We start from the raw sequence: 24910 nt of genomic DNA, 5'->3' as shown, positions 1-24910 counted from the left end.
AACACATTCAAATTGTTCCCAGCAAAACATAACAATATTCACAAACACCAGGAGTCACATAAAAAAAGGTCCATTAAATAGCAGATATCACGGGAGGACAGTGTTGCGGAACGGGCCGCCCCATTTAATTTCAATTCCATTCAGAACTTTCTGAAATTCTATTTCTTTCAAATTCGCGGAATGCCAAAATTTTGCCCATTCCCACTCCTGGAATGGCCGGGAAGTCCAATTCCATTTTTAAATTCTTCAATGTAGAAATGACTCCCTCGTGGTTTTATCGAGTTACCTACGAATACAACACGGAGGTGACGTTGTCACACGCGTTTAGAACATCACATTATGCCTACACGTCGGCACTATCGAGAGATGGTAGCAGCTTGGTGACACCTCGTGAAGAACAACGACCTTTCTAATTCATGACGGATCAGTATTACCAATCCCTATTATAATGTTTTCATGATAAGCATGTTATAAATTTTTGCTCTTGTCCAACACTGGAAGAATAATACGTTGCTGTCTGCGTGTTTCGTCTTGCACAGCCTGAACGTGTTACCTTGCGCTTCGCGTATCATCCCACCAGCGCAATTACACGCCTGCAGCCAACTTACAGGCTGGTCGTCTGCACGTAGTTCTGATCTACATGCTGCCCAATCCTTGACATTGCAGAGCCCAGAGCAAAATTTCTGCCCTGCTAGCGCAATGAACGCAAGGGTAGCGTCCCGAAACAGCGAATTTTGGCATTCACTGCGCAAAATGCACCCCCTCCAGATTTACCTCATTTCGCTCGCTGCGTGTCTCGGCAATAACTGAAGACTACTTGTTCAATACAAGACATTATATAAGAGCGCTCTCGTTACTCAAGCACAAGTTGGCAAATATTTCTGCGTGTGTCTCGGAGGGTCATGAAATGCTGTATATATTACATGAACCGAGCTCTTTTCGTCGCGAGCCCTGTTGTGGAGAAAACTGTAGCGCTCTGTTTTTTATATTCATTCATTTGATTTAGAACCAGGCGCACAACGCGTGGGTCCCAGGCAACCATTTAGTGCACGTGGCTGCCCGGTAGTGTCGCCCACATCCTGCCATATAGGTTTCCCGGACCCACGCCACAAGTTCAAAACTACCGCGAAGCAAAATTCCTCTGACGTGAACGCGCTCAGGAATCACCGCGCGGGTTTCATCCCAGCTCTGAAACGCCTCCCTAGAACAGCAGTTATTCCAAATAAGACACACCCCAGCTGAAGATCGACACAACTCGTTGAAAACTGAAGCCCGTTCTATTCCCATTCCATTCGGGTCAATGCGGACCTAATTCCATTCTCATTCCATTCTTCCAAACGTTGCCGCCATTTCATTCTCATTTCATTCCGGGGCGCTAAAAGGTGAAGAGAATTTGGAGTTATTCCAATTCCTGAGTGGCAACTCCGCATAACTACCGGAGGGTAGTGTTTTGAGAATGCAAAATTACTTTTCTTTTGGGTGCCGACAGCACTACGTTTTGTAGGTCAGTTTGCAGTGTGCATTCATGAAGATAGCTGGCCAAACGTAAGTGCTGGAACTGTGGCGGAAGTCAATCTCGGCCCTGACGCCTCGTTTATTGCAATTTTTCCTTTAGTTTTTGTTCTACTAACCCCGGTCTCGCATTTTATGTTGGTACGGGCCTTCGCATGTCTCGGAATATGTGTTTTTGGAAAGTGCGTGCTGTGTTGTACACCTAGGCCTTCCCATTTTTTTATTTTTTTTTATCTCTGGGGTGTATCTAACTTATTGTTCTTCGTTTTGCCTCTCAGTCGTACTGCTGTTGCCGCTCACTTGAATGGTATACTTTGGTCTTCCGAATGTTTTACTGTGTTTCTCTTATGTACCCTGAAGTTCTTGTTATCCCAGTTTTCTGCTTATCGGCAAACCTTCGCTTTATTATATTTCTTTTGAGTGTAAGGTACTACACAGGTTTTCTCACTTCTGTATCAGTTACTTTTCTGTATTACTTTTTTGTGTATTCCTTGTTATTGTGGATGACCGCCCTGTTACTGTTTGAAGTTTGTATCCCCCTTACTCAATGCTCTCATTGAGCTGGTAAGGTATGACAAATAAATAAATAAATAAATAAATAAATAAATAAATAAATAAATAAATAAATAAATAAAAATAGGTAAAAATTAATAAATCATGCAAAAATGACAAATGACGACAAAGAAGCTGTTGCCTTAATGCCTTCACCTTTGATTCCTGCCAAAAGGCCTAACACTTTAGTGCTCAAGTGCTGCCGATAAATAATTCTCTCGTATATTAAAACGAAATCAGCATTTAGGGAATGCGTTATTCGAAACATACTTTCCGCCGAAAGTGGGTTCCAGAAGTAAGGACTGATTTCGCCACTGTAGTTTAAAAGAAATGTGAAAGGAAACAAAGCATACTCTTCGCGATGAAGCCTAAGAGTGCTGCATTGTAAAAGGTGTGCACTTGTGTTTTTCTGTGTGTCGCTGTTTGGGTACCTCCTGCAACAAGTTGGCGCGAGCGTCTTGAGGAGCTTCTCCATCCCCAGCAACCTGAGGCTCCTGACCTCCACACCTAGCGATAAGTCGTCGGACTCGTATACGCTGCGCTTCTTCCACGGCATCCGCGCCATCAGCATCTTCCACGTCGTCTTCGGTCATTCTCCAGCGGAGTATTCATTCTCCAACGGTGAGCATTCCGAGGCGCTTTTTCATAGACCTGTTTCTCGTGTTAATCCGTTACAACACGCGAATCAGTTTAACAGTTTAACGTGTGCGTTTGCTATTCTGGCACGCATTATTATCGAGTTTAAACCGAGTTGATCGCAACATAGGGATCCTAAGAAGCAGCGGCATCCCTATCACACTAGCGCTACCTCCGACGTTTTACTGTATGCTTGCTCACTCCTATCGCCCCGCATCTATTGGGGCCGGTTTTGCCTGGATGTTAAAAAAGGGAGAAAGCGCCATAAACAGAAAAGAACAAATACTTCTTACCACCGAATAGTCGGCGTTGGATTTCTTTAAATGCGCGAACCTATCAGCTTATTCGTCGTATTATGTACTTTTGATGCAGCAGGGGGTGGTGCGGAGCTCGCACGGGTAAAACGCATTTTGCCTTCGGGGTAGAGAGGAGGCGATTTCAGCAGGAGAAATAAAAAGAAAACTGGCAACAGCTGCGGTCAATATTATTATGGCGAGTAAAAGTGCATTCCTCGTAACATGAGAAACATCAGAACAAAAAGTTATTCATGTGCAAATTCAGTTGTACTGAATTTTAAACAACATCCCACCTGGTCTCAAGGTATTTGACTTGACTACTCCACCTAACCCATCAGCCCCGTTCTTACAGTTGGGGAAACCAGTCGCTACATCCATCGTTCCCTCATTTTCTGTGTAAACGTAATGATGAAGCTATGTGAAATGACGATACAAATGCTACGACACCTTATACCACTTTTCTCTAAATGCACCACCGGGATGTTTTCGAACTATAACGGATATGTTTTTGGTGAGTGTGTCCACAAAAAATTCCCCCGCATTTCCCCGAGGGGGAGAATGTGAAAGTGCGAATGCACGGTTGTCGGCCCGCTTGCGGCGCTTGCGCTCGGCCCCCGCAGCCCACCGCCTCGCCGCCTTCTCTTCCATCTCTTCCATCGGGTTTGTAGTATCACGTGTACACCACGCAGTTATCAAGCCGCTATAACGCCGCTGAGTCGCCAACGCACGCCGCTGACGACGTAGTTTGAATGCGTTAAAGATATAAGGCGCGTTACTGACAATATCAGCGTCGCGTCCGTGGCTTATTCGGTAGAGCGTCGGGCTGCGGCCCGCAAAGTCCTCGGATCGAAACCTGGCGCCGGATGCTGTTTCTTCTTTAAAGAGCACTGCGGACGCCGCCGACGCCGCCGACGCCGGCGGTGGATGGTTTGGGGTCGCTTATAAAGAGCATTCGCTCTTAAAAAATGCCCAGGTGCTAAGAGGTCTCCGTGTGCGGCGGCACCTCAGCAGCCCTACCTGTGTCTTGCACCGCAGGTGCACCCATGGCCGTCCAAGCCTACTTGGACCGCTGGGACTCGACCCTCACGGCGGCTGCGTTCCTGTCTGTGGACACCTTCTTTTTCGTGAGGCACGTAAGCGACGCCCGAGAAACGTTTTCTCGCACCCAGTAGGACGCAAGGAGATGTTAACTGAAGACAGCTCTCCCATTGCTTTTTCTTTCTCTGCCGGGTTTTTGTTTTAAAAATTGTGCTTGTGAAAACTTATGTTTTGAAGCAGACCCGTCATCCTCCCCGCTGAAATTTTCCAGAAGGTCACCTTTTAAGTGCTGTCATGCGCAACAGCAGTGACCTATCAGTGACCCAGCAGTGACGTAGTATTTAGAAGCCGATTTAAAAAATCTTTACCATCCCTTCCTAAAGAAATTTGAGAGAAGGACGAAAGATTTCTCACATCGAAACGGCGGCAAAATTGCTTCAAACACTTCGCTAATAGTGTGTACAACCTTCGCTGGAAGTGTATCCAATCTATCGTAAAACCTTCAAAGACCGAAATCGCAAACGCAGAACGAACCCATGCTATCATTTTTCCCGCAATGAATAAACGCATCTACGAACGATCTAAATGCATACCGATACGTGGTCTATCAGATGTAGGTATACTATCGTACTCCTCCTTCATGATCGACGCGTGTACTGTGTTATCTAGAACCGTGTAACCGGTTTCACAAAATGGAGACCTTGCTTCGCGCACGTGCCGTGTGTACGGAAATCTTATCAAAAGCTATAAGGCACATTCCCACTGGCGATTCGCCTCGTCGCGCGACGAAACGCGACGTCGCAAAGCGATGAGCCGGCCGTCGCTTTTCGTCGCTTTGCGCGGGCGGAGCAGATCGCTCTCGGTCCGAATTCCCTCGTCGCGCGACGGCCCCGCAAAACCGGATGGCCAATCATGGACGCGGATTAGGCTGACGTAGCCGGAAACGAAACGTTTTTTTACATCCGGTAATGCAAACGGCTGCGGTCGGGCGAGGGCGAGCCGCCGCCGCCACCACCGCTGGGCTCGCTCGGCCAGCGCTTGGCCCGCTATCGTAGTACCCGCTGGGTCGGGCCGGCAACCAAATTCCCGTGCGCTTCGGTTCTTTGGTGAGTGGCTTCAGCGTACGCGTGCACTAATCAATGAATAGCGTGGAACTCATCAGTGTGGAGAAGCATGTATGGATTGTAAAAGCAAGTAATCATCGAATAGAGCTAGGTGGACAGCGAGACGGTAGGTCGACTTGCAGCCTCTTCGTGCTTCTATCGGCGACTGGTAAACACGCGTAGAGTTCGGAGGCGTCAGAACTTTGCGCCCTTTGAAAAGAAGCGAAATTTGTGGGCCGTGATGCAGGTGTTGTGGCGTGAAAGCAAGCGTGTGCATTTCTTCGTGCAATAATATGTTGAAAAGAGCCTTCTTGAGTTTGTTATTTTCTGCTCCTCCCACAACCCGCAAATGCTTTCGGCATTGTTCCAGGTTAGTAGCATGTGTTTTAGTTTGATTTCTACCTGCTTTTGTCGCGTAACATCATTTTCTTTGACTGCGAATGGTTGACGCACCAACGAGGTCGTACAAGTCGGGAAGCAGCTGCGCTGAACGCAGTCGCATCATCGCTCATCGCAAGTGCGAACACCGCCTCATGGCCTCATCGCGCGACGCGCGCCGTCGCGCGACGAGGCAAATCGCCAGTGGGAATGTGCCTTTACGGTCGGCCAGCCGGTCTATGGGAAATGCATTAGTTTCTTCACCGGACGCCGTTGGTACCTTTCGCTTTCGCTTTATAGACTATTTTTTATGGTAGCCTTCAGCGTAAAGGAGTTGTGAGGTTCGCGTATCGAATGCGAAATAATTAGCCATCAATCCGTATTTTTCATTTCGGAGCAGGGCTTTCTTGAGGTACTTACAAACAGCTGTGCACAGGGCAAGGTTGGCTCAGGACGTCGCAGCGGTTGGCTTGCAATGTGCGTCTCTTCCTCCTCGACGCGCAGAGAAGCGTGGTTTACTGCCCCACCATGTCGATTTGTTACCCATCCTCTGACCCATCCTCCCATCCTCTGACGACTACATGAGGGTGCGATCGCCAGGAAAACCATTAAATGCGGGAGGATAGACTATTTTTTATGGTAGCCTTCAGCGTAAAGGAGTTGTGAGGTTCGCGTATCGAATACGAAATAATTAGCCATCAATCCGTATTTTTCATTTCGGAGCAGGGCTTTCTTGAGGTACTTACAAACAGCTGTGCACAGGGCAAGGTTGGCTCAGGACGTCGCAGAGGTTGGCTTGCAATGTGCGTCTCTTCCTCCTCGACGCGCAGAGAAGCGTGGTTTACTGCCCCACCATGTCGATTTGTTACCCATCCTCTGACCCATCCTCCCATCCTCTGACGACTACATGAGGATGCGATCGCCAGGAAAACCATTAAATGCGGGAGGATAGACTATTTTTTATGGTAGCCTTCAGCGTAAATGAGTTGTGAGGTTCGCGTATCGAATGCGAAATAATTAGCCATCAATCCGTATTTTTCATTTCGGAGCAGGGCTTTCTTGAGGTACTTACAAACAGCTGTGCACAGGGCAAGGTTGGCTCAGGACGTCGCAGAGGTTGGCTTGCAATGTGCGTCTCTTCCTCCTCGACGCGCAGAGAAGCGTGGTTTACTGCCCCACCATGTCGATTTGTTACCCATCCTCTGACCCATCCTCCCATCCTCTGACGACTACATGAGGATGCGATCGCCAGGAAAACAATTAAATGCGGGAGGATAGACTATTTTTTATGGTAGCCTTCAGCGTAAAGGAGTTGTGAGGTTCGCGTATCGAATGCGAAATAATTAGCCATCAATCCGTATTTTTCATTTCGGAGCAGGGCTTTCTTGAAGTACTTACAAACAGCTGTGCACAGGGCAAGGTTGGCTCAGGACATCGCAGAGGTTGGCTTGCAATGTGCGTCTCTTCCTCCTCGACGCGCAGAGAAGCGTGGTTTACTGCCCCACCATGTCGATTTGTTACCCATCCTCTGACCCATCCTCCCATCCTCTGACGACTACATGAGGATGCGATCGCCAGGAAAACCATTAAATGCGGGAGGATAGACTATTTTTTATGGTAGCCTTCAGCGTAAAGGAGTTGTGAGGTTCGCGTATCGAATGCGAAATAATTAGCCATCAATCCGTATTTTTCATTTCGGAGCAGGGCTTTCTTGAGGTACTTACAAACAGCTGTGCACAGGGCAAGGTTGGCTCAGGACGTCGCAGAGGTTGGCTTGCAATGTGCGTCTCTTCCTCCTCGACGCGCAGAGAAGCGTGGTTTACTGCCCCACCTTGTTGATTTGTTACCCATCCTCTGACCCATCCTCCCATCCTCTGACGACTACATGAGGATGCGATCGCCAGGAAAACCATTAAATGCGGGAGGATAGACTATTTTTTATGGTAGCCTTCAGCGTAAAGGAGTTGTGAGGTTCGCGTATCGAATGCGAAATAATTAGCCATCAATCCGTATTTTTCATTTCGGAGCAGGGCTTTCTTGAGGTACTTACAAACAGCTGTGCACAGGGCAAGGTTGGCTCAGGACGTCGCAACGGTTGGCTTGCAATGTGCGTCTCTTCCTCCTCGACGCGCAGAGAAGCGTGGTTTACTGCCCCACCTTGTTGATTTGTTACCCATCCTCTGACCCATCCTCCCATCCTCTGACGACTACATGAGGATGCGATCGCCAGGAAAACCATTAAATGCGGGAGGATTGACTATTTTTATGGTAGCCTTCAGCGTAAAGGAGTTGTGAGGTTCGCGTATCGAATGCGAAATAATTAGCCATCAATCCGTATTTTTCATTTCGGAGCAGGGCTTTCTTGAGGTACTTACAAACAGCTGTGCACAGGGCAAGGTTGGCTCAGGACGTCGCAGCGGTTGGCTTGCAATGTGCGTCTCTTCCTCCTCGACGCGCAGAGAAGCGTGGTTTACTGCCCCACCATGTCGATTTGTTACCCATCCTCTGACCCATCCTCCCATCCTCTGACGACTACATGAGGATGCGATCGCCAGGAAAACCATTAAATGCGGGAGGATAGACTATTTTTTATTGTAGCCTTCAGCGTAAAGGAGTTGTGAGGTTCGCGTATCGAATACGAAATAATTAGCCATCAATCCGTATTTTTCATTTCGGAGCAGGGCTTTCTTGAGGTACTTACAAACAGCTGTGCACAGGGCAAGGTTGGCTCAGGACGTCGCAGAGGTTGGCTTCCAATGTGCGTCTCTTCCTCCTCGACGCGCAGAGAAGCGTGGTTTACTGCCCCACCTTGTTGATTTGTTACCCATCCTCTGACCCATCCTCCCATCCTCTGACGACTACATGAGGATGCGATCGCCAGGAAAACCATCAAATGCGGGAGGATAGACTATTTTTTATGGTAGCCTTCAGCGTAAAGGAGTTGTGAGGTTCGCGTATCGAATGCGAAATAATTAGCCATCAATCCGTATTTTTCATTTCGGAGCAGGGCTTTCTTGAGGTACTTACAAACAGCTGTGCACAGGGCAAGGTTGGCTCAGGACGTCGCAACGGTTGGCTTGCAATGTGCGTCTCTTCCTCCTCGACGCGCAGAGAAGCGTGGTTTACTGCCCCACCTTGTTGATTTGTTACCCATCCTCTGACCCATCCTCCCATCCTCTGACGACTACATGAGGATGCGATCGCCAGGAAAACCATTAAATGCGGGAGGATTGACTATTTTTATGGTAGCCTTCAGCGTAAAGGAGTTGTGAGGTTCGCGTATCGAATGCGAAATAATTAGCCATCAATCCGTATTTTTCATTTCGGAGCAGGGCTTTCTTGAGGTACTTACAAACAGCTGTCCACAGGGCAAGGTTGGCTCAGGACGTCGCAGCGGTTGGCTTGCAATGTGCGTCTCTTCCTCCTCGACGCGCAGAGAAGCGTGGTTTACTGCCCCACCATGTCGATTTGTTACCCATCCTCTGACCCATCCTCCCATCCTCTGACGACTACATGAGGATGCGATCGCCAGGAAAACCATTAAATGCGGGAGGATAGACTATTTTTTATTGTAGCCTTCAGCGTAAAGGAGTTGTGAGGTTCGCGTATCGAATACGAAATAATTAGCCATCAATCCGTATTTTTCATTTCGGAGCAGGGCTTTCTTGAGGTACTTACAAACAGCTGTGCACAGGGCAAGGTTGGCTCAGGACGTCGCAGAGGTTGGCTTCCAATGTGCGTCTCTTCCTCCTCGACGCGCAGAGAAGCGTGGTTTACTGCCCCACCTTGTTGATTAGTTACCCATCCTCTGACCCATCCTCCCATCCTCTGACGACTACATGAGGATGCGATCGCCAGGAAAACCATTAAATGCGGGAGGATAGACTATTTTTTATGGTAGCCTTCAGCGTAAAGGAGTTGTGAGGTTCGCGTATCGAATGCGAAATAATTAGCCATCAATCCGTATTTTTCATTTCGGAGCAGGGCTTTCTTGAGGTACTTACAAACAGCTGTGCACAGGGCAAGGTTGGCTCAGGACGTCGCAGAGGTTGGCTTGCAATGTGCGTCTCTTCCTCCTCGACGCGCAGAGAAGCGTGGTTTACGGCCCCACCTTGTTGATTTGTTACCCATCCTCTGACCCATCCTCCCATCCTCTGACGACTACATGAGGATGCGATCGCCAGGAAAACCATTAAATGCGGGAGGATAGACTATTTTTTATGGTAGCCTTCAGCGTAAAGGAGTTGTGAGGTTCGCGTATCGAATGCGAAATAATTAGCCATCAATCCGTATTTTTCATTTCGGAGCAGGGCTTTCTTGAGGTACTTACAAACAGCTGTGCACAGGGCAAGGTTGGCTCAGGACGTCGCAGAGGTTGGCTTGCAATGTGCGTCTCTTCCTCCTCGACGCGCAGAGAAGCGTGGTTTACTGCCCCACCTTGTTGATTTGTTACCCATCCTCTGACCCATCCTCCCATCCTCTGACGACTACATGAGGATGCGATCGCCAGGAAAACCATTAAATGCGGGAGGATAGACTATTTTTTATGGTAGCCTTCAGCGTAAAGGAGTTGTGAGGTTCGCGTATCGAATGCGAAATAATTAGCCATCAATCCGTATTTTTCATTTCGGAGCAGGGCTTTCTTGAGGTACTTACAAACAGCTGTGCACAGGGCAAGGTTGGCTCAGGACGTCGCAGAGGTTGGCTTGCAATGTGCGTCTCTTCCTCCTCGACGCGCAGAGAAGCGTGGTTTACTGCCCCACCTTGTCGATTTGTTACCCATCCTCTGACCCATCCTCCCATCCTCTGACGACTACATGAGGATGCGATCGCCAGGAAAACCATTAAATGCGGGAGGATAGACTATTTTTTATGGTAGCCTTCAGCGTAAAGGAGTTGTGAGGTTCGCGTATCGAATGCGAAATAATTAGCCATCAATCCGTATTTTTCATTTCGGAGCAGGGCTTTCTTGAGGTACTTACAAACAGCTCTGCACAGGGCAAGGTTGGCTCAGGACGTCGCAGCGCTTGGCTTGCAATGTGCGTCTCTTCCTCCTCGACGCGCAGAGAAGCGTGGTTTACTGCCCCACCTGGTCGATTTGTTACCCATCCTCTGACCCATCCTCCCATCCTCGGACAACTACATGAGGATGCGATCGCCAGGAAAACCATTAAATGCGGGAGGATAGACTATTTTTTATGGTAGCCTTCAGCGTAAAGGAGTTGTGAGGTTCGCGTATCGAATGCGAAATAATTAGCCAACAATCCGTATTTTTCATTTCGGAGCAGGGCTTTCTTGAGGTACTTACAAACAGCTGTGCTCAGGGCAAGGTTGGCTCAGGACGTCGCAGAGGTTGGCTTGCAATGTGCGTCTCTTCCTCCTCGACGCGCAGAGAAGCGTGGTTTACTGCCCCACCTTGTCGATTTGTTACCCATCCTCTGACCCATCCTCCCATCCTCTGACGACTACATGAGGATGCGATCGCCAGGAAAACCATTAAATGCGGGAGGATAGACTATTTTTTATGGTAGCCTTCAGCGTAAAGGAGCTGTGAGGTTCTCGTATCGAATACGAAATAATTAGCCATCAATCCGTATTTTTCATTTCGGAGCAGGGCTTTCTTGAGGTACTTACAAACAGCTGTGCACAGGGCAAGGTTGGCTCAGGACGTCGCAGCGGTTGGCTTGCAATGTGCGTCTCTTCCTCCTCGACGCGCAGAGAAGCGTGGTTTACTGCCCCACCTGGTCGATTTGTTACCCATCCTCTGACCCATCCTCCCATCCTCTGACGACTACATGAGGATGCGATCCCCAGGAAAACCATTAAATGCGGGAGGATAGACTATTTTTTATGGTAGCCTTCAGCGTAAAGGAGTTGTGAGGTTCGCGTATCGAATGCGAAATAATTAGCCATCAATCCGTATTTTTCATTTCGGAGCAGGGCTTTCTTGAGGTACTTACAAACAGCTGTGCACAGGGCAAGGTTGGCTCAGGACGTCGCAGCGGTTGGCTTGCAATGTGCGTCTCCTCCTCCTCGACGCGCAGAGAAGCGTGGTTTACTGCCCCACCTTGTCGATTTGTTACCCATCCTCTGACCCATCCTCCCATCCTCTGACGACTACATGAGGATGCGATCGCCAGGAAAACCATTAAATGCGGGAGGATAGACTATTTTTTATGGTAGCCTTACGCGTAAAGGAGTTGTGAGGTTCGCGTATCGAATACGAAATAATTAGCCATCAATCCGTATTTTTCATTTCGGAGCAGGGCTTTCTTGAGGTACTTACAAACAGCTGTGCACAGGGCAAGGTTGGTTCAGGACGTCGCAGCAGTTGGCTTGCAATGTGCGTCTCTTCCTCCTCGACGCGCAGAGAAGCGTGGTTTACTGCCCCACCTTGTCGATTTGTTACCCATCCTCTGAACCATCCTCCCATCCTCTGACGACTACATGAGGATGCGATCGCCAGGAAAACCATTAAATGCGGGAGGATAGACTATTTTTTATGGTAGCCTTCAGCGTAAAGGAGTTGTGAGGTTCGCGTATCGAATACGAAATAATCAGCCATCAATCCGTATTTTTCATTTCGGAGCAGGGCTTTCTTGAGGTACTTACAAACAGCTGTGCACAGGGCAAGGTTGGCTCAGGACGTCGCAGAGGTTGGCTTGCAATGTCCGTCTCTTCCTCCTCGACGCGCAGAGAAGCGTGGTTTACTGCCCCACCTTGTCGATTTGTTACCCATCCTCTGACCCATCCTCCCATCCTCTGACGACTACATGAGGATGCGATCGCCAGGAAAACCATTAAATGCGGGAGGATAGACTATTTTTTATGGTAGCCTTCAGCGTAAAGGAGTTGTGAGGTTCGCGTATCGAATGCGAAATCATTAGCCATCAATCCGTATTTTTCATTTCGGAGCAGGGCTTTCTTGAGGTACTTACAAACAGCTGTGCACAGGGCAAGGTTGGCTCAGGACGTCGCAGAGGTTGGCTTGCAATGTGCGTCTCTTCCTCCTCGACGCGCAGAGAAGCGTGGTTTACTGCCCCACCTTGTCGATTTGTTACCCATCCTCTGACCCATCCTCCCATCCTCTGACGACTACATGAGGATGCGATCGCCAGGAAAACCATTAAATGCGGGAGGATAGACTATTTTTTATGGTAGCCTTCAGCGTAAAGGAGTTGTGAGGTTCGCGTATCGAATACGAAATAATTAGCCATCAATCCGTATTTTTCATTTCGGAGCAGGGCTTTCTTGAGGTACTTACAAACAGCTGTGCACAGGGCAAGGTTGGCTCAGGACGTCGCAGAGGTTGGCTTGCAATGTGCGTCTCTTCCTCCTCGACGCGCAGAGAAGCGTGGTTTACTGCCCCACCTTGTCGATTTGTTACCCATCCTCTGACCCATCCTCCCATCCTCTGACGACTACATGAGGATGCGATCGCCAGGAAAACCATTAAATGCGGGAGGATAGACTATTTTTTATGGTAGCCTTCAGCGTAAAGGAGTTGTGAGGTTCGCGTATCGAATGCGAAATAATTAGCCATCAATCCGTATTTTTCATTTCGGAGCAGGGCTTTCTTGAGGTACTTACAAACAGCTGTGCACAGGGCAAGGTTGGCTCAGGACGTCGCAGCGGTTGGCTTGCAATGTGCGTCTCTTCCTCCTCGACGCGCAGAGAAGCGTGGTTTACTGCCCCACCTTGTCGATTTGTTACCCATCCTCTGAACCATCCTCCCATCCTCTGACGACTACATGAGGATGCGATCGCCAGGAAAACCATTAAATGCGGGAGGATAGACTATTTTTTATGGTAGCCTTCAGCGTAAAGGAGTTGTGAGGTTCGCGTATCGAATACGAAATAATTAGCCATCAATCCGTATTTTTCATTTCGGAGCAGGGCTTTCTTGAGGTACTTACAAACAGCTGTGCACAGGGCAAGGTTGGCTCAGGACGTCGCAGCGGTTGGCTTGCAATGTGCGTCTCTTCCTCCTCGACGCGCAGAGAAGCGTGGTTTACTGCCCCACCTTGTCGATTTGTTACCCATCCTCTGACCCATCCTCCCATCCTCTGACGACTACATGAGGATGCGATCGCCAGGAAAACCATTAAATGCGGGAGGATAGACTATTTTTTATGGTAGCCTTCAGCGTAAAGGAGTTGTGAGGTTCGCGTATCGAATGCGAAATCATTAGCCATCAATCCGTATTTTTCATTTCGGAGCAGGGCTTTCTTGAGGTACTTACAAACAGCTGTGCACAGGGCAAGGTTGGCTCAGGACGTCGCAGAGGTTGGCTTGCAATGTGCGTCTCTTCCTCCTCGACGCGCAGAGAAGCGTGGTTTACTGCCCCACCTTGTCGATTTGTTACCCATCCTCTGACCCATCCTCCCATCCTCTGACGACTACATGAGGATGCGATCGCCAGGAAAACCATTAAATGCGGGAGGATAGACTATTTTTTATGGTAGCCTTCAGCGTAAAGGAGTTGTGAGGTTCGCGTATCGAATACGAAATAATTAGCCATCAATCCGTATTTTTCATTTCGGAGCAGGGCTTTCTTGAGGTACTTACAAACAGCTGTGCACAGGGCAAGGTTGGCTCAGGACGTCGCAGAGGTTGGCTTGCAATGTGCGTCTCTTCCTCCTCGACGCGCAGAGAAGCGTGGTTTACTGCCCCACCTTGTCGATTTGTTACCCATCCTCTGACCCATCCTCCCATCCTCTGACGACTACATGAGGATGCGATCGCCAGGAAAACCATTAAATGCGGGAGGATAGACTATTTTTTATGGTAGCCTTCAGCGTAAAGGAGTTGTGAGGTTCGCGTATCGAATGCGAAATAATTAGCCATCAATCCGTATTTTTCATTTCGGAGCAGGGCTTTCTTGAGGTACTTACAAACAGCTGTGCACAGGGCAAGGTTGGCTCAGGACGTCGCAGCGGTTGGCTTGCAATGTGCGTCTCTTCCTCCTCGACGCGCAGAGAAGCGTGGTTTACTGCCCCACCTTGTCGATTTGTTACCCATCCTCTGAACCATCCTCCCATCCTCTGACGACTACATGAGGATGCGATCGCCAGGAAAACCATTAAATGCGGGAGGATAGACTATTTTTTATGGTAGCCTTCAGCGTAAAGGAGTTGTGAGGTTCGCGTATCGAATACGAAATAATTAGCCATCAATCCGTATTTTTCATTTCGGAGCAGGGCTTTCTTGAGGTACTTACAAACAGCTGTGCACAGGGCAAGGTTGGCTCAGGACGTCGCAGCGGTTGGCTTGCAATGTGCGTCTCTTCCTCCTCGACGCGCAGAGAAGCGTGGTTTACTGCCCCACCTTGTCGATTTGTTACCCATCCTCTGACCCATCCTCCCATCCTCTGACGACTACATGAGGATGCGATCGCCAGGAAAACCATTAAATGCGGGAGGATAGACTATTTTTTATGGTAGCCTTCAGCGTAAAGGTTCGCGTATCGAATGCGAAATAATTAGCCATCAATCCGTATTTTTCATTTCGGAGCAGGGCTTTCTTGAGGTACTTACAAACAGCTGTGCACAGGGCAAGGTTGGCTCAGGACGTCGTAGCGGTTGGCTTGCAATGTGCGTCTCTTCCTCCTCGACGCGCAGAGAAGCGTGGTTTACTGCCCCACCTTGTCGATTTGTTACCCATCCTCTGACCCATCCTCCCATCCTCTGACGACTACATGAGGATGCGATCGCCAGGAAAACCATTAAATGCGGGAGGATAGACTATTTTTATGGTAGCCTTCAGCGTAAAGGAGTTGTGAGGTTCGCGTATCGAATGCGAAATAATTAGCCATCAATCCGTATTTTTCATTTCGGAGCAGGGCTTTCTTGAGGTACTTACAAACAGCTGTGCACAGGGCAAGGTTGGCTCAGGACGTCGCAGAGGTTGGCTTGCAATGTGCGTCTCTTCCTCCTCGACGCGCAGAGAAGCGTGGTTTACTGCCCCACCTTGTCGATTTGTTACCCATCCTCTGACCCATCCTCCCATCCTCTGACGACTACATGAGGATGCGATCGCCAGGAAAACCATTAAATGCGGGAGGATAGACTATTTTTTATGGTAGCCTTCAGCGTAAAGAAGTTGTGAGGTTCGCGTATCGAATGCGAAATCATTAGCCATCAATCCGTATTTTTCATTTCGGAGCAGGGCTTTCTTGAGGTACTTACAAACAGCTGTGCACAGGGCAAGGTTGGCTCAGGACGTCGCAGAGGTTGGCTTGCAATGTGCGTCTCTTCCTCCTCGACGCGCAGAGAAGCGTGGTTTACTGCCCCACCTTGTCGATTTGTAAACCATCCTCTGACCCATCCTGCCATCCTCTGACGACTACATGAGGATGCGATCGCCAGGAAAACCATTAAATGCGGGAGGATAGACTATTTTTTATGGTAGCCTTCAGCGTAAAGGAGTTGTGAGGTTCGCGTATCGAATGCGAAATAATTAGCCATCAATCCGTATTTTTCATTTCGGAGCAGGGCTTTCTTGAGGTACTTACAAACAGCTGTGCACAGGGCAAGGTTCGCTCAGGACGTCGCAGCGGTTGGCTTGCAATGTGCGTCTCTTCCTCCTCGACGCGCAGAGAAGCGTGGTTTACTGCCCCACCTTGTCGATTTGTTACCCATCCTCTGACCCATCCTCCCATCCTCTGACGACTACATGAGGATGCGATCGCCAGGAAAACCATTAAATGCGGCAGGATAGACTATTTTTTATGGTAGCCTTCAGCGTAAAGAAGTTGTGAGGTTCGCGTATCGAATGCGAAATCATTAGCCATCAATCCGTATTTTTCATTTCGGAGCAGGGCTTTCTTGAGGTACTTACAAACAGCTGTGCACAGGGCAAGGTTGGCTCAGGACGTCGCAGAGGTTGGCTTGCAATGTGCGTCTCTTCCTCCTCGACGCGCAGAGAAGCGTGGTTTACTGCCCCACCTTGTCGATTTGTTAACCATCCTCTGACCCATCCTCCCATCCTCTGACGACTACATGAGGATGCGATCGCCAGGAAAACCATTAAATGCGGGAGGATAGACTATTTTTTATGGTGGCCTTCAGCGTAAAGGAGCTGTGAGGTTCGCGTATCGAATACGAAATAATTAGCCATCAATCCGTATTTTTCATTTCGGAGCAGGGCTTTCTTGAGGTACTTACAAACAGCTGTGCACAGGGCAAGGTTGGCTCAGGACGTCGCAGAGGTTGGCTTGCAATGTGCGTCTCTTCCTCCTCGACGCGCAGAGAAGCGTGGTTTACTGCCCCACCTTGTCAATTTGTTACCCATCCTCTGACCCATCCTCCCATCCTCTGACGACTACATGAGGATGCGATCGCCAGGAAAACCATTAAATGCGGGAGGATAGACTATTTTTTATGGTAGCCTTCAGCGTAAAAGAGTTGTGAGGTTCGCGTATCGAATGCGAAATCATTAGCCATCAATCCGTATTTTTCATTTCGGAGCAGGGCTTTCTTGAGGTACTCACAAACAGCTGTGCACAGGGCAAGGTTGGCTCAGGACGTTGCAGAGGTTGGCTTGGAATGTGCGTCTCTTCCTCCTCGACGCGCAGAGAAGCGTGGTTTACTGCCCCACCTTGTCGATTTGTTACCCATCCTCTGACCCATCCTCCCATCCTCTGACGACTACATGAGGATGCGATCGCCAGGAAAACCATTAAATGCGGGAGGATAGACTATTTTTTATGGTAGCCCTCAGCGTAAAGATGTTGTGAGGTTCGCGTATCGAATACGAAATAATTAGCCATCAATCCGTATTTTTCATTTCGGAGCAGGGCTTTCTTGAGGTACTTACAAACAGCTGTGCACAGGGCAAGGTTGGCTCAGGACGTCGCAGCGGTTAGCTTGCAATGTGCGTCTCTTCCTCCTCGACGCGCAGAGAAGCGTCGTTTACTGCCCCACCTTGTCGATTTGTTACCCATACTCTGACCCATCCTCCCATCTTCTGACGACTACATGAGGATGCGATCGCCAGGAAAAGCATTAAATGCGGGAGGCTAATTGGCCATTACGAACAATTGAACAAATTCGGGCCACTCGACGAAGGTCCCTACCCAAGAACAACGTCCGTATGCATGAATGCAACGGAGCACACATCAAGCGGTAAAAGAGTAAAGAGGACAAGTTTCAGAAAGAGGGCCAAGTTTCAAGAAGAGGAGTTTCAAGCCATGTAAAGTGTAATGAAGTTTCATTTCCGTCACCGTTTAGTTTCCTGGTGAGCATTTTCCTGCCATCGCTGAAAGTGGCTACTACGTTGCAGTGTTGCGCAGTTATCACTCCGGAATGGTATTGACTTCAGAATCATTCCACCTGTTCGCAACGCCGGATTGGAATGGGAATTGAATTACGGTCATTTTGAGCGGATTAGAATGGGGATGGGATAAACTGAAGTTTTAGGCGAGCGGTGTCGGTCTTCATTGGGGAACTAACTGAAACAGCATCACTGCAACCACAGCGGCCGATCGTTGCGTTTAGTTCTTAGCGGCTGATGAGAGCTCATAGACGAAAGTGACCCATAGCGAAGCTGTATACATGTTAGAGGTTCATGGTACTTAAGGTGAGAGAAATCGGTTGCTCCGCACGTCTGCCAAGCATATCAATCCGCATTCGCGCAATCAACACTCCCTGCAGCTGCAAGCGCTGCCAGTATTAGCCGCCGCGAAGATTCCCAACTCTGCTTCCGTGGACCTCACCTTACTCGATGGCGTAAATGATATTTTTTTATATTCCATCTCTGAGCCTCAATGAAAACGAAACCAAGTGTGCCTAATAAAAGGTATTGAGGTGATTGGAGAAACTAGGAAAGGATTATTCTATGAAATTGCAGTGGTTTGAGGTTAGTTCACGACATTTGCACAACTGTGGCATGATTGTATTTCAGTCGTCACTTTGCAATCCAACATTTCAGTCGAAGATGCTTGACTTCGTGCACATGAGATGCGCTTTCAAGAAAGGCATGTGGACGTAAAAGTTCCTCGCGGAACCTGTCTGCTTACGGGCTTCGAAGACAAAAACCTGGTTGTATCAACGACTTACTGGTACATCGTATTGGGCGCCACTTTATTTTAGCTTCTTCGTCTTACGGCATGAATTACGTCAGCAAGCAGGCTGGCACACGCTACAGCTTCCTAGGAATGAGGGTTAAGTGCGGCTCGTGTGCACTATTCTACTCCCAAGCCTCCACGTTCAGGTTTAATATAGTACGCAGTTTTCTGCCACTTGTACGTTTCCAACTCCCAATTTTCCGATTGTTGTGAAGCGGGCACATTACCCCTCAGAGCTCTCGATCACTGGCCAATCCCCCAGTAGGGGATGTATCATATAGGAAGGAAAGTGTTCGCATGGCTCAGTGCTAGCGCACTGCGCTTTTACTGGCGAGACCAGGGTTCATATCTCATGGGCTCACGCATGTAAATTTCCTGCACTCTTTACGGAGGCGGCTACTTTTTGACCAGACAACAACGACGACGACGGTTTTTCGCAAAATGGGCTACTTGAGGCTTTCGCCATAGTTCGGCAGACCCTGAGCTAGGTGGGGAGCAAGTTTGGTTTCCATTTTAACGGGTGAGCATCACCCAGGCATTCTACGTCTCAGTTGGCGAAAAACACACCGTCCCCATATCCTCGTCACAACAAAGTGACGCCAAAAAGAGGGGGGGGGTGCAAAATTGACATACTCGGCAAACACAGGAATGCACCAGGCTGGCTTTTACGATTGATGTGACTGCGAAAGCAGGCACATGTCGCCCGAATGTCCCTGTTAGGTGCGGACGCGGGTATCCGCGAGCCTGGCTTTTACTCGTGGTGTGACTGCGATTATCAAAAGGTAACTGATTGAGCAACGGTCCGCAGAGGCGTGGTTTGATCTGGACACGAAGCTGTCATTGCTGTATGCAATAGACCCAGCCTTAGAGTTCCGACTGAATGTGGAGCTGCCCGGAAAGTGGAAACTCTGTTCCATCAATACGATTGCGCGAATTCCTTTCTGTTCAAAATTTGCTGCGCAAACTCACTATCCTGCGCATGCGGAGTGCCCGAGGAAATTGTTTCCTACGTGATGTTAGACTGCCCATTATATTCCCGGCAAAGACGTGAACTTCACAAAAAACTGCCATTAGATAACCGTCGTGTGATGTGTTTAGTAGCTTCACTAGGACCATGTCCTGATGCGGGTCTTCAAAATGAGGTTGTTCGTGCCTCAAGTATGTTTTGTGCCTGGACCGGAATAACGTCAAAGTATTAGGCGGCTTATTAGCTTTTTACCGTGAATCCGTGAACCCATGTGGACATTGTATAGAAAACTATTAGAACTCACGAAATTGTCGTGAACAGTTGATTTGTATAGCCGGGTCTATGACCCTTTATTGGTGAAATGGAGTAGCCGGGCGCACATTCGTTCCCAACATCTCCAATCAATAAACCAGTCAAACCACCAAGCATGCTTCGTGTTGCCCGGACATCCCTGTTGGGTGCGGCCGCAGACATGCGCCGGCCTGGCTTTTAGACGTGATGTGAAATGTGAAACTAGGCATGTGCCATCCCGACAATCCGTGTTGGGGGCATACGCGGGTATGCACCAGCCTGACTTTTTCTCGTGATGTCAATATGGAAGTAGGCATGTGCCACCCGGACATCCCTGTTGGGTGCATACGCAGGTATGCGGCGGCCTGTATTTACGCGTGATGTGACTGCGAAAGCAGGCATGGGCCGGCCGGACGTATCTGTTGGGTGCAGTTGCGGGTATGTGAATTCAAGTGACGTCGCACGCGTAATCGTTGTGGTGGTCGTTTACAGCGTCGCAGTCCAACCTACATTCACAGCGTGGATTGGAGCCACATTTTTGGCGGCAGCTTACACCGGTAGCACCGAAGGAACTTTTTCAGCGCTTCCAATATAGCAATTCCCGTCTTTTTAAATGGCAAGGTACCTCATACTGTCTTCAGAGGCAGCTGTTCTCTTCTTTCGATTCTTGTGGCCGCGGCGGTACGCCGCTGTCACCATCGTGCGGCTGCCCCCTCCCACTCCTTACGCCAAAGCAACCGGAAGCGGCGGTCGCAGACACCAGCACCTCTTCATGTGAGGGTCCGGCTCGTGGCCGATTTCTGAATTTTGTTTACATTGGCACCGCATGCTGTTACTCCACATGCGCCCACCAGCTGCTCCAACTCAGCTTTCCCATCTGTGTTCTCACAGCAGAGCTGTTTAAGTCGACACAAATCAGTCCGGCGTAGACAGAAAGCCCCCAGCCACGTGAGCACGTGCCTCGCGGCGGCCGCCCTGCATCCCCGACGCTAGGTGCGGGGCGCGACCTTCGCCCGGAGTCCTAAGCGAAAAAATGGCGGGCGCAGGTGGGCGCGTGCCTCGCGTCGACCGCCCGGCATCGTCCTGGCTTCAGAGTGGACTTACGCCACATGAGGAGCTCCCGCCTTCGTCGCCGAAGTCGTGTAGCGACCGGCACGCCACCGGTCAGCCGTGCCGAAGACGATGACGACGAACCTCTCAAGTGATCCCTTCCCAATCCAAACGTGCAGACGGCCACTGGACCAGCTGTGGATGCTTAGGTCTACCGAGGTGAGCGCTAGAAGAGAATTTGCCCTACGTGCCTGTGCCGTCGGAAGACGATGACAAAAATAATTCCGACGATTGCTACTGAGTAAAAGATTGTACATATTTTATTGTCTTTGCTTCACAGTGCCGTCCAAAATAGCTTTGCACTGCTTCTTCCTCTCTCCTGAGATCCGCTGTCAGTGTGGGGAGAACCTCACTCGACCCCCAGCTCTGCTGTTTCTCCAGCCTTGCACCACTAGTGCACGCTGCGTCAATTTTTTCGCTTCTGTCGCCGTGGGCGATTGGGACGAGTATTCCAGAAAAGCCGTTCTATTAAGAGAGCTATCGACGTTCCCTTAGACTTTGCCTCCGGTGGCTCTACGGTGTGGACTCTATCCCTGAAAAAAAAACGGTTAAGATACCCCAGCTGTGTGTCAGGTCGCATCACAAAATTGCATACTATGGTGGATTCCTCGGCCATGATCTGTCATGCAGGGTTTTTGTACAACCGGGGAGTTCATGATTAACTTTAGAGGGTCTCTGAAGGGGGTGGCCACTCAGCCGAAAATATCATTGACTGAAACCGAATGATATAAATTATATAGCATTCGCAGTCCACTGGAATAGACCACTGGGCTTGGCGGGTGACATACAGGCTGGGGACGTACCCGTGGTTGTGAGGCTCCCTTGACTGCACTGCAGCCTCGCGCAAAAGAGATTGCAATACGACGACTACGTGACGCGTATGAGAGGACGTAGGCGGTGGCAAACAGCAAAGCTCCCCCGATGGCGCTGCATTAGCGACACCACGACAATCCATTACCAAGCGTGATGCGCATGCCCCTCCAGTGCACTATCCCTACCACGACTTACCCTACATGCAGTAGCTGGGGAATGACAAACTCCTGACCTGACGGGTGGAATCGCCACCCCTTGCTGAGGGGAGAGAGAATAGAACGGCCCCATTCCATCCCGCTTTCCGCTTCCCCCGGTGGCAGTGATGCACCTCCTTAGCGGAATAACCTTTGGAATCCTGTTCCGCTCGGTGGGCAATGCGAGTTACACCTTTCTGCTATTGCAGAATAACTAAAGGCGGTCGTGTGGTGGTGATGGTGATGAGAACATTTACTGTACTCATTTGTTGGTCGAGCAGCCTCGATGAGCGGGATCCTGAGTTGAGGACTCCAATTGCGGGCTCCAACCTGGGAGTCACCCCGGTCCTGTCTGTTCAGATCTGACGCCCGGTGGGTCATTTTTCGGGCGAGCGCGTGTGCATGCTCATTTCTGTGAAGGGAGACATGACCAGTGGTTCAGAAGACATGAATTATGGGAAGCTTGGACGAATCGGAGTGTGGAGAATGTTGTTCGCTTGGATGGAGAGGTGTGTGTGCGTGAGTGTTTGAGTGCTCTGTGCAAAGCTCGTGACATTCTATGCTCTAACAGGCTCTTTCAAAGCAGGCATTAACACCTAAGTGTAAACCTTCTGGCCAATCCCTCGCGTCAAGGGTGACAATGGCATACTCGGTGATAATGTGAAGCGCACATGGAGACAAAAAGAGCTTTGGTTCGAAAGATGACCCTGTTGGAATAACACTGATACTAATTTTAACGGAAACATCACTCAGATAAGCTGCGTGATGAGGAAAACGGAGAATAGCATGCGACACCCTAGCAACCTCTCCACACTGGTGTTGCGGTGTGTTATGGGATGTTTGTTGTGATTGGCTAAGGTCAAGAAAACGCAACGCAAATTAAACAGGGATTGTAAGCCTGCAGAACGACCTATTTGTGCTCACTTTAAGGCACACTATTTTCATAGCAGTAAGAATGGTGGAGTAAACACTGGAATTGACGCACAAACACTAAACATAGAAGCACTTGTGTGTACGTACGGCACGCATTATGCCGGCCGACGCTATACTGCCGTCGTTCGGTTTGAGTGCCACAACACTGGCCAACTGACATAAGCGACACTGCCACTTACGTGACCCTTCCTGTCAAGTCATACCCAATGTTTGACGACCCGATTAGTATAAATCATAAAAATAAGCCCGGTACAAGACCGGTAAGAACATAAAACCGTTTGCGGACCGCGGGTAAACGGCATCCTCACGCCATCTATGAAGGTAGAGGGTAACCAGGTTAACAAAATACATTTTTCTGTTGTTGGCGGCAGCCTTAGTCGAAGTATCAATTTTTTTTGTGTGTGCGCCCTGGATACGTCATTACCGATGTCCCGAAACGCGCGATTCCTCGGGATAATTGAATTTTATAGCTTAAATTGGTAATTTCTAAGTGAATAAAGGAGCGTGTGCTACCGAACAAGTGCTACGAACACTATAAAAAAATCGTTTAGAAAAAACAAACTTGTATTTTGATTTCATGGCTCCTTTAAAAAAATTGCTCCAATCTGGGCTGTGAAGGTGGTTGGAAAGCAAAGCTGTAAAGAACATCCACAACAATTGCCCATGCGACGTCACTTGAATTCAAACACGTGGCTCTACAAAGAGTAAAACCAGAGATTCTGCCTACCGTTACCTAGAATTCGCGGGGGGCGGCGTCCCGAACGCCGAAGCGTTGGCCACGGCCGGGCTAGAGCTGCGACACCATCGCTGTAGCCTGGACGTGAGTCGGCAGAAAAGAAACGGAGAGGAGTGCCATTGGAAGGGTGAGACAGTGGAACATAGCCATCCCCATGTGCTAGCTCAGGGCTACGTCACCGCGCGTCACAAGCGTGGACACCAAAACAATTTGGCATGTGAGCTTAGTGGTTCCAATTTATAACGATTTAAACTAGTTAGTTTTGTAAGTTGGAGAATGGCAAGAAAGCTGAGGGAACTCTTTTAACCGCTATTTATCAGAACCGGTTGCTCCTTTCGCCTTTTGTAATACCTCTTAAAACACAACCGAATTGGTACCCGCCCTGGTGGCTCAATGGATCAGGCATTGCTCTGCTGTGCATGAGATGGCGGGTTCAATTCGCGGCCGCAGCGGCCGCTTTTCTGATGGAGGCGAAAAGCAAAAACTCCCGTGGGTTCCAGATTTCGGCGCACGTTAAAGATCGCCAGGTGGTCAAAATTAATCCGGAGTCCTCCACTACGGTGCACCTCATCGCCTGCGTTGCGTCACCACGTTAAACCCTACAATTAATCAATCGCAACCGAATTGGTATTCGGCAATTTTGAAAACGCAGTCCCATTCGTGGCAAGCAGTGCGCAAAAGTAGTGTTTATTTAGCCACCAGATGTCTGTATGTGGTCGCTAAATTTTCTTTTCGTGACCTGCAAACCAATTTTTAACGTATTTTTGTCACTTAATTCCGTCGTATCCGGATTACTTATGAGGTGCTGTCGAACAATTTAATCAAGCCGTGCCCAGGAAACGCGCAATGGACAGCAAGCTGCGCCAGAACAGGCCCGAAAAAACCGTCGCTACAGCAGACGACAAATCCGGGTCCCGGCGTGAGCGCGCGGGGAACGCTGGGTAAATTCGCCGCGCCATCTACACTGTGCTCCGTGAGTGAAAACCGCACTTCCCTCCGCAGCCGCGTTGGGAGTTTCTCGTCCTGCACGCCACGAAAGAACCGTTGGCTGGTAGAGGTAGAAAGCTTTGCTTTACAACAGCCATAGCTGCGCCACCGCACACTAGGTTCTACCGCCCGCCTACCCACTGCTGATGACCAGGCACAGCAAAAAAGAGCATTAGCACGCGCATTGGAAACAATCTCTCTAGCCATAGACACGCGGGATATTTTCCTTAAAGGGGTCATGCAGACAGAATACAAGTTTGTTTTATTCGAAAGATATAGTGTTTTATAGGGCCCTAAG

At 49.3% G+C, this 24910-nt stretch overlaps 1 protein-coding gene across 4 annotated transcripts in view; it reads left to right on the top strand.

The window, feature by feature from the left end:
* The window catches only part of LOC144137997 (nose resistant to fluoxetine protein 6-like), a 168539-nt gene that overhangs the window by 49696 nt on the left and 93933 nt on the right, over positions 1 to 24910 (top strand). For all 4 annotated transcript variants that reach the window (XR_013315796.1, XR_013315798.1, XM_077670035.1 and 1 more), the window contains exons 6-7: positions 2509 to 2685; positions 4032 to 4125. Coding sequence is in view for 2 of the 4 variants with exons in the window: in XM_077670035.1 (XP_077526161.1) it covers positions 2509 to 2685; positions 4032 to 4125 (271 nt within the window). In the remaining 2 variants the exon portion in view is untranslated. The remainder of the gene's footprint in view (positions 1 to 2508; positions 2686 to 4031; positions 4126 to 24910) is intronic.

Source organism: Haemaphysalis longicornis, unplaced genomic scaffold (genome assembly GCF_048455015.1).
Source record: "Haemaphysalis longicornis isolate Haplotype H1 unplaced genomic scaffold, Haemaphysalis longicornis Haplotype H1 scaffold_1, whole genome shotgun sequence".
Classification (NCBI taxonomy): domain Eukaryota; kingdom Metazoa; phylum Arthropoda; class Arachnida; order Ixodida; family Ixodidae; genus Haemaphysalis; species Haemaphysalis longicornis.
The sequence above is the reverse complement of the archived record's forward strand: the minus strand, read 5'-3'. Positions and strand labels throughout refer to the sequence as shown.